General features: G+C 31.7%; 1 protein-coding gene across 1 annotated transcript; it reads right to left on the bottom strand.

Annotated features, from left to right (window-relative positions):
• Positions 1-407: 407 nt before the first annotated feature.
• Positions 408-9,299, bottom strand: LOC110908165 (cytokinin riboside 5'-monophosphate phosphoribohydrolase LOG7). Its single transcript, XM_022153063.2, has 7 exons — positions 8,996-9,299; positions 3,851-3,948; positions 3,012-3,042; positions 2,813-2,912; positions 1,618-1,688; positions 1,009-1,152; positions 408-772 (listed from the first exon to the last, which is right to left on the bottom strand). The coding sequence occupies exons 1-7, from the start codon at positions 9,146-9,148 to the stop codon at positions 680-682; spliced, it is 690 nt and encodes a 229-aa protein (XP_022008755.1). The 5' UTR covers positions 9,149-9,299; the 3' UTR covers positions 408-679.
• Between the last annotated feature and the right edge of the window lie 965 nt (positions 9,300-10,264).

Genomic DNA, 10,264 nt, shown 5'->3' with positions numbered 1-10,264 from the left:
TAGTGTTATGAAGTCTCGAGCAATCTCGTTCGTCTCACTCAGATGTTTCCGCAATCGGTTGGGGTGTGAGACCCTTGGACCCCGCCAAGCTGATTGGGACCCCATGATCTAGAAGGCTTTGCCCGCAAGAACCCATTAAATTCCTAGGTGATAGGAACTTGAATAGTCTTGATCGAAGAGTTACTTCACACTACCTAGCTCGTATAAGCGTTTATTCAATTTCTTCTCTGGTGTTAACTAAATCCAAATTAATCGTCTTGATGAAACTAAAATCACCAACACTTTCATGCATTGCACCACTTCGGGCAAGACAAGTAAAGGCTTAGTGATAAATATGGATAAACTCCTAGACTTGTCAATGACTAATTTTCACATCATCGATTAAATTGTCTTAAAATAATACAATTGTATATCACACAACCTTTTTTTTATTAAAAATACACATGAAATTAAAAAAAACAAATACAATACCCTTTCTATATCTATCTTCCTATCATTGATTCACTCGACACAATTAATTATACAAACAATGATGTATATTAAACACAACTAACAAGACGATAAAAATAATAATAAATATTTACATGAAGTAAAATGTTTAATATAAGGTGAGTTGAATAGACTTGTGATGAAAATCTAACGTTTGTTAATGGTCTTCATTTAGGATTTCTGGATTAAGTCAACGTGCAAACTCTGACTTAGCAAAATAATCCAATTGTTGCTCAGTTTCCCAACTCGACTTAACTCCGGTCCAATTTTCCGGTTCGAATTCCTAGTCATATTCATCATTTATATGTTAATGATTTGTCTGTGGGCCCAACTATCAAAATCAATTCGTCATATTGTGGGCCTTTCTTTATAAAAGGTGGGTTCGACTCCCACTAGAACCAAATGGCTTTTTTTTTCTTTTCTAATCTACATCTATTTTTGAAATTTCCAATTTTGTTTAAAATCAAATTAACATTTTCAAAAAGAATGAAATAGTAGGAGGTTAATTGGTTATATTACCTCAAGCTTGGACAAGAGTTCATGAGCGGTTTGGGCGGAGACGATAATACTACGAGCATTAGGGGAGATAAAACCTTCGTTAACGGGATTGTCTATGAAAGATAGCAGTGAGTTGTAGTATCCATCCACGTTCAATAATCCTACCTGTATATATTTAAATTCATATAAATGACTTGATATTCTTCATAAACTGCCGAGTTTTTTTTTTTTTTTTTTTTTCAAACTTAAAGAACTGACTTTTGGTCTATAACATAGAGCTATAACCAAAGGACAATATGTCCGGAATGTGCAGGATGTAAGGTATAGTGTATATATGTGCACGTACATGCAGGGGCGGCCCTAGCACTATAATAGGGGTAGCTCCCGCTACCCCTTAGCACTCCGGTGGTAGTGTAAATTTTGAAAAAATTTGACGTTTTTTTGATTTCATTACCATTTTTTTCAAACGTTACCCCTATAACGATTTTCTAGATCCGCCACTACGTACATGTGTTCATGGCGAACGTGTATTGAACCTAATACGATTTAATAAAAGTAATCTAACAATGACATTTTTGTATAAATGAAACATGTAGTAAGGTATTTGATTATTGTTTCCATTTTGTCTACCGGTTTTTGGTGGATGCCAAGTTGTGCCCATGTAATCACTTCAAGAAGTTCTTCTAGAGTTCCATAACCACCTATAGATTTTTCAAAGGTAAACGCTAATTAATAATGACTAAGACACTTTAAATGAATTGTGTGTGTATGAATAGTCTAGGCAGAATACAATTTTTTTGCTAGAATAAGGAGAGCAATATAAATTATTCAATCATTCATTTATCAATAGTAATATATTTATAATATAAGAAAATGGTTTAAATGTAAAATATACTAGTGTATTTTCATCTTGAAAACCTGATCAAATCCTGACCATTGATTTACACTTGTTTATTGATAATCAAGGGTTAGAATTAGTTCACACAGTTTACTATCAAGGGGTTATTCACAAATAAAACTAACCATATATATATATATATATATATATATATATATATATATATATATATATGGTTGGGTTCATATCAGAACTCTAAATAATTGCAGAACTTTTAGAACTCCAAATAAACAATAATTTTATATATAATTTTATACTTAGGGTATTTTTGTCATTTATTATATGTATATTTATGATATATACATGTTAAGAGTAGTTTACATATGTGTAATAGCCAAATTATATAAATATGTGTAATCATAAAATTACGTATAAAAATGATAAAATTACTCTTAACATGTATGTAATCATACAAATACATATAATAAATGATAAATTTATCCTAAATATTAAAATATATAAATAACAAGATTGTTTATTAGGAGTTCTGTGAGTTCTGTAAATATTTAGAGTTCTGCGAGTTCTGTAAATATTTAGAGTCTGCCATGTATTACGTAACAACTTTTACTTTTTCAGAAAAAGCTGAAAGTCTGCAAAAAATATTACACGTAACACGTAACAGCCTCTATTATTACATGTAACACAGTCTGCAAAAAGGTATAACACGTGATATAAGAATGTCAATTCATTTGAGTTTATTAGTTTTGTTAAGTATAATGGGGGTTTATTTTCATCCCTCTTCAATATATTTGTGTGTGTGAAAGTTCAAAAGAAAATAGAACTATATTCCAATCATTGTCAAATCACATCACATCACCTTGAAATAACGGCGTTTTGAAAAATATGCATGGAAATGCAACTTTCATAGTTTCCATCAAATAATAGTTTAGATGATGATAATAATAACAAGAATGATAATAATTATACCAGGCAAAGCTATAAAGGCGTCAGCCTGACGTGTCATCTCAGCTTTCCTTTGATGCATATTCAACACTAGTTTTACATCACCTAAAGTTTCCCCGATTATCTGAAAAATTCTAACATACTTCTAGTTTTTTTACAATACAAAAAAAAAATTAAAAAAAAATAATAATAATAATAATAATAATAATGACCAAGAACTTGCCTCCTTTGGCATAAGCACTTTAGGTATCACCCTGCCACAACAACAATAAGTGGGCATATTCAATGACAAGTTATGATATGCTATAAACACGAATACAAATGACTTCAGGGTTGGACCAATGTATTCTTGTGGGTGGCCGGATGCAAGCCTTGGAAAAAAAAATTTAGTGTATTTTTAGGCAAAACACCCGACCACACCTCTTAAAAATATGGTTAAACCTCTCATCCGCACCCCCAACACATAATTCCTGGGTCCGCCACTTATAACTGATCGTCAATAATCATCAATTCCGAATACATATATCAAGTGCTTTGAAGATATAGCTTTCGTGGTATATCGAATGTACTCTTATATACGGTTAGAAAATTGACATAGACTTTAACTGAGAACTTTTGTAAGAACTAATCCCACGTAACATATATAAAGTGAGAAAATACATTATAGTTACATATTATTTATAATATCATATAACAAATGAAATGATGCGGATAGTTAAATCATGAGAAAGTTCATCTATTACACCACTTTATAAATGGTACGATATAGTTGATCTTGAGGTTGTAAACAAGCCGAGCTGAACAAGATTGGCCTCGGGCTCGAAGTTAAACGGGCTTTCTTGATTCGGCTCGTTATTATATCGAGCTGAAGTGTTGAGCTCGGTCTCAACTCATAAGTAACTCGAACCAGCTTGATAAATTTTAGAATTATTTAAATTTTGTATTTATTCCATATTGATGTATCTGATTTCAAGTAAACCTTGTTCGAGTTTCTTTGGAGCTAGCCACTTTTCTAAATAAAGAAATAGAAGTGTATAAAATAAGTTAAATAACTTTGATTACCCTAAGACATGACAGCCACCGTCATACACGGCTTTGGAAACAAGGCCCATTAATCCAATGCTTCCCCCTCCATACACCAAATCAATCTTCCTTTCAACCTGCAATTTCCAATTATGTTACACACTTTTATTTCTTTATGTTTTAATTATCTTTTCAATTTTAATATTAATCCATAATACAAGCCTATAGTTTCAAGCATTTACATCTCATTTCTTATATTAAGTAAAACCTTCAAATTTAAGAAAACTAAACACTACTCTATCCCATTCTTTATTCTTACATTTGATTCATATATCTTTATATTTTGTGTATAAGAAATGAGATGTGATAGAGTTTTAAAAAATAAGAGATAAATTTATGGATAGCGATTTTTCGATAATTATATCGATAAGGATACATAATAGGATGGTAGGGTTAGTGTACATTAATTCAGAAGTGTGAGAAATGTGAGAAGTGTATTATAACACTATATATAACACTAACACCATATAAACACCGTATAACACTATGTAACACCATATAACACCATGTAACACTATGTAACATTATATAACACTATACATCTACCATAGACATGCTATCAGACAAAATATAGTGTTATATTTGTTATATAATGTTATATAGTGTTACATAGTATTATATGGTGTTATATGGTGTTACATAGTGTTATACAGTGTTTATATGGTGTTATATATGGTGTTATAATACAATTCTCACACTTCTCATAATTCTGGATTAATGTACAGGATCTTCTACCTATAATAGGATATGAATACTTTTAGAAACATCATAATCACACTCGCTCAATCATTAAAATTTATAAAAAAAAAATTGTGAGTTGTAACACCTGGTCTTTCATACTAACCGATATTGCTTGTTTTATCTACTATGAGCTCACATCTTTATTTTTTTTTTTTTATCCAAGTGGCGACTTCTCAGTATGTCCCTATTGTTAAATTATTTCCACCAAAGTACGCATAACTCCGAAATAACTCATTAAATCCATAGCTAATGCGTCTAAAATCTGAAACCATAAGGATCCAGATTCAAAAGATTTGAGTTTTGAACTAAAGTGGCAAAAATGACCAAACCTCATGGACCATTTTGACAGTTTACTCGATTTTTTTTAATTATGAAAACAGCGTCTTTAAAGACATTTTATCACTCTGAGATATGAGATAAGACAATTGGGATACGTACCCACGTAAAAGCGTGTTTGAAAGCATCACCGAAGATGCTTTACATGAGTTGATGGGTACATGACAAAACATCTATATCGGGATTTTTTATTAGTTAGTGTAAAAGATTTAAATACTATAATTATACAAGCCTTTAGCTTTGTTTTTTTGTTTTTTTTTTTTTTTGAAATTAACCTATCAATATCGTTTATTTTTTATTAATTCCAAAAGAGGAAGATGTGAACCAAGGTTAACCTACGTGTCTACATTGAGCTAATTGCAATAATTAGTATTGTGTAGTTTTATAATAATATTTTGGATCGATATTAAATCTAATAAACAATTTTTAACACAACTTGTATGAGAAGTAGTTCACCATGTCGGCGCATGAACAACAAAGTTAAATGTAGTATGAAAATAAAATTTATAAAGTACAAGGTTTTTTTAAAAATTAGATTAAACGGTAAGAGTTATTTTTATTAATACTTTAAGGGATGAAAAGTTATTAATACTCTAAGAGAAGAAAATGAAAATTTACTAAAATTTAAAAATGTAGTCTATAAAAATTCAAACTAAACCGTAAGAGTTATACTATATTTTTACTAATTGCTTCAAGGGATGAAAAATGAAGTTATTAATACTCTAATTTAAGAAAATGAAAACTTATTAAAATTTAGGAGAAAACTGAATAGTGAAAATACGAGGGAAACAAATTTTATCAACTAATGCTTAATACTTTCATAAAAGATTATATATTTATGCATTACACTAAAAGACAATTTGTGCTTTATAATTGAGTAAATTGCCATTTTAGTCCCTGAGTTTTGTCCAAATTTGCCATTTTAGTGCAAATAGTTTTTTTTTTGCCTCTGGGTCCCTGACTTTTCCCTTTTGTTGCCATTTTGATCACATACATTAACTCCATCCAAAAACTCCATCTTTAACTAGGGGTATTTTGGGGATTTTCATTTTAAATGTTTTCAATTGCCATTTTGATCCAATTCCAAAAAATAAAAAACATTCCAAAAAATCAAAAAAATTCCAAAAAATTCTAAAAAATAATAAATATTCTAAAAAATCATAACAATTCTAAAAAATTCTAAAAAAATACAAAAAATCCGTTTCGGCGCGAACCGTTTCGAACCCGAACCGTTTCGAGCTGAACCGTTTCGACGCGAATCGTTTCGACCCGTACCGTTTCGAGCTGAACCGTTCCGAGCTGAACCGTTTCGAACCGAACCGTTTCGAGCCGAATCGTTTCGAGCTGAACCGTTTCGAACCGAACCGTTTCTAGCTGAACCTTTTTGAACCGAACCGTTTCGAGTTGAACCGTTTCGACGCGAACCGTTTCGACCCGTACCGTTTCGAACTGAACCGTTTCGACCCGTACCGTTTCGAGCTGAACCGTTTCGACCCGTACCATTTCGAGGCACGGTTCGCGTCGAAACGATTCAGCTCGAAACAGTTCGGGTCGAAACGGTACGGGTCGAAACGGTTCGCGTCGAAACAGTTCAGCTCGAAACGGTTCGGCTCGAAACGGTTCGGGTCGAAACGGTTCAGCTCGAAACGGTACGGGTCGAAACAATTCAGCTCGAAACGGTACGGGTCGAAACGGTTCAGCTCGAAACGGTTCGGTTCGAAACGGTACGGGTCGAAACGGTTCGCGTCGAAACGGTTCAGCTCGAAACGGTTCGGTTTGAAACAGTTCAGCTAGAAACGGTTCGGTTCGAAACGGTACGGGTCGAAACGGTTCAGCTTGAAACGGTTCAGCTCGAAACGGTTCGGGTCGAAACGGTACGGGTCGAAACGGTTCGCGTCGAAACGGTTCAGCTCGAAACGGTTCGGGTCGAAACGGTTCAGCTCGAAACGGTACAGGTCGAAACGCTTCGCGTCGAAACGGTTCAGCTCGAACCGGTTCGGTTCGAAACGGTTCAGCTAGAAACGGTTCGGTTCGAAACGGTACGGGTCGAAATGGTTCGGCTCGAAACGGTTCGGCTCGAAACGGTTCAGTTCGAAACGGTTCAGCTCGGAACGGTTCAGCTCGAAAAAGGTTCAGCTCGAAACGGTACGGGTCGAAACGGTTCGCGTCGAAACAGTTCAGCTCGAAACGGTTCGGGTCGAAACGGTACGGGTCGAAACGGTTCGCGTCGAAACGGTTCAACTCGAAACGGTTGGGTTCGAAACGGTTCGCACCGAAACGGATTTTTTGTATTTTTTTAGAATTTTTTAGAATTTTTATGATTTTTTAGAATTTTTATTATTTTTTAGAATTTTTTGGAATTTTTTTTGATTTTTTGGAATTCTTTTGATTTTTTGGAATTGGATCAAAATGACAATTGAAAACATTTAAAATGAAAATCCCCAAAATACCCCTGGTTAAAGATGGAGTTTTTGGATGGAGTTAGTGTATGTGATCAAAATGGCAACAAAAGGGAAAAGTCAGGGACCCAGAGGCAAAAAAAACTATTTGGACTAAAATGGCAAATTTGGACAAAACTCAGGGACTAAAATGGCAATTTACTCTTTATAATTCAAATTAATATCAAAACTTAATTTTTACAGCTATATAAAAATTAAAGTTGTTTAAGTCTAATTTAGCAACTTGTTGTCGCGTTATTTTATATATAAAATTGATATACCGCTAATACACTATTACTTTAATAATAATAATATTTATTAGTATTATTGTTATTATTATTATTATTGTTGTTGTGAGGATGCATTGTTCAAGAGGACCGGGTTGCATGGTTCAAGAGGTACGTCGCCAAAAGAAAGCAACTTTGGGATGCCCATGATTAGTGACCATTCTCATTTCAATAATATTTTTGTTTTTCTCCTTTATGTATTATTATACCTTTAAAAACACATTTTAACTTTTTTTTTAAAATATATCTTATAGAACTTTCAAAAGATTATTTGTTGTTTCATTTTCTTAATAAAAGTGCATTTACAAAATGTTTCAAAAATTTTATAGTATTACATCATATAACAAGATTACTACTTGATCATAAGTCGTAACTAATTACTATGATGTAATTACATCTATTACAATACACTTAGAAAGCAAAATTTGCGTGTAAATATACTATACACTTGGAGAAAAGGAAGTTACTATACACTTAGAGGACATATTATGTTAAATTATATTAGATTGTTTGGACTTCAAAGTTTAAATTGTGAAGTTGCTAAACATATTTACTAAAATTCATCAACACATGTTTATATATGAGGAATGATATTTACAAACATGAAACGTCGATAAAATTCACAGTTAATTCATAGTGATTATCCAAAAACAAATCTAGAAGGAAAAAACTAATTTGATCTTTTTCATAAATGTAATAATAATAATAATAATAATAATAATAATAATAATAATAATAATAATAATAATAATAATAATAATAAAAGAGGGAATTATTTTAAAGAATATAAAGTCAAATCATACCGGTTAAATAATATGATAAAAATCTAACCTGTGTACACTAAAAAAAAAAATATGGACTCGTGTAAAGGGTTGCATTCAACACTCCTCCCCATTCAAGGACAGAATCACTTTCAACCATTTCTCATCATTGAAATAAATGTTTTACACTTTGTGAATACAATGTGTTAAAAATAAAAAATAAAAATAAAGAAAAAACTTTGTTATACTTAAGTTTTATAATTAAAAAAAAAATACCATGGGAGAATATCTACGATCTAATTTCAATGGTTGTTCTAAGTTTAAAACTCATTGTTAATTTATGTAAATGATGCAGCCTTGGTTTCCTGGGAAAAAAAATGCATGTAAATGATATATTCTTTGAACAAACACATGATAAACATCCATATATTTAAATGAAATAATTTACGGACTCTTAATTTATATGTATGCATGCATTTTCTTTAGAGGCTAAGTTAATAATAACTTAATTTATATGAGTGACTTTGTTGGAACATTACATACAGAAAGACAAAGACATACCAATTGGTTGCCTAGTTCGACGGCAGCATGGTGGTAGACGGGGTTCTTGCCAATGCTGCTTCCACAGAAGACACAAATCCGCTTAAATCTAGATGGTTTCGCGGTGATCTCCGCCGTTGCTCCACCTTGTTTAGGATGTTTATTACTTTCCATTTATGGAAACACTACTCTCTTGTAGTGTTATGTATTTACAAGACTATAGTTTCCCACTTGTAAATTGAGAGAGAGAGATAGAGGTGCAAATGGTGAGAGAGATCGTTTGCGTTTATATATTTGTAAAAGTGCTATAAGTATCCAAACACCTGGCAACATCCCACTATCTAATTTTTTATTTTATATAAAGAAGACAGAGACGGATCCTTTTCAAGGCAACATCATCTAGTTTTTCATATGCTTTTCATGTACTTTACTTGCTATTTTTCATCAATTTATTCTATTATAACCGTGTTTTATCGTAGTAGGAAAGATTTAAATACTATAATTATACAAGCCTTTACCTTTGTTGACTGAGGTAACCTATCAATATCGTTTATTTTTTATTAATTCCAAAAGACGAAGATGTGAACCAAGGTTTACCTACGTGTCTACATTGAGCTAATTGCAATAATTAGTTTTGTGTAATTTTATAATAATATTTTGGATCGATATTAAATCTAATAAACATCTTTTAACACAACTTGTATGAGAACTAGTTCACCATGTCGGCGCATGAACAACAAAGTTAAATGTAGTATGAAAAATAAAATTTATAAAGTACAAGGTTTATAAAAATTAAAATTAAAATTAAAAAACATAGATTCTATAAAAATAGATAAACCGTAAGAGTTATTTTTATTAATACTTTAAGGGATGAAGAGTAAAGTTATTAATATTCTAAGAGAAGAAAATGAAAATTTACTAAAATTTAAAAATGTAGTCTATAAAAATTATATAACCATACAAAAACCAATTTGGGTCATGCCCTTTGGTTTAAAAGTTGTGTCCGTTAGAAAATATTATATTATATTATTGATTATATTATATTATATTATATTATATAACAATACAAAATGTAACTTGGGACACTACTAGCCCACGTAATGGATGTGTCCATACAAAGACACCGTTTCAAATTCCATATTGTGACCAACCGTCATTTAAGTCTCTAGAAACAGTTTTCTATGCTTTCTTTCACATTTCTTTTAAATAAGAGTTAATTACTGTTTTCGTCCCTGTAGTTTGTCAAAGATCACTATTTCAGTCCATTAGTTTAGAAATTGCGATTTCAGT

Source organism: Helianthus annuus, chromosome 14 (genome assembly GCF_002127325.2).
Source record: "Helianthus annuus cultivar XRQ/B chromosome 14, HanXRQr2.0-SUNRISE, whole genome shotgun sequence".
NCBI lineage: Eukaryota > Viridiplantae > Streptophyta > Magnoliopsida > Asterales > Asteraceae > Helianthus > Helianthus annuus.
The sequence above is the reverse complement of the archived record's forward strand: the minus strand, read 5'-3'. Positions and strand labels throughout refer to the sequence as shown.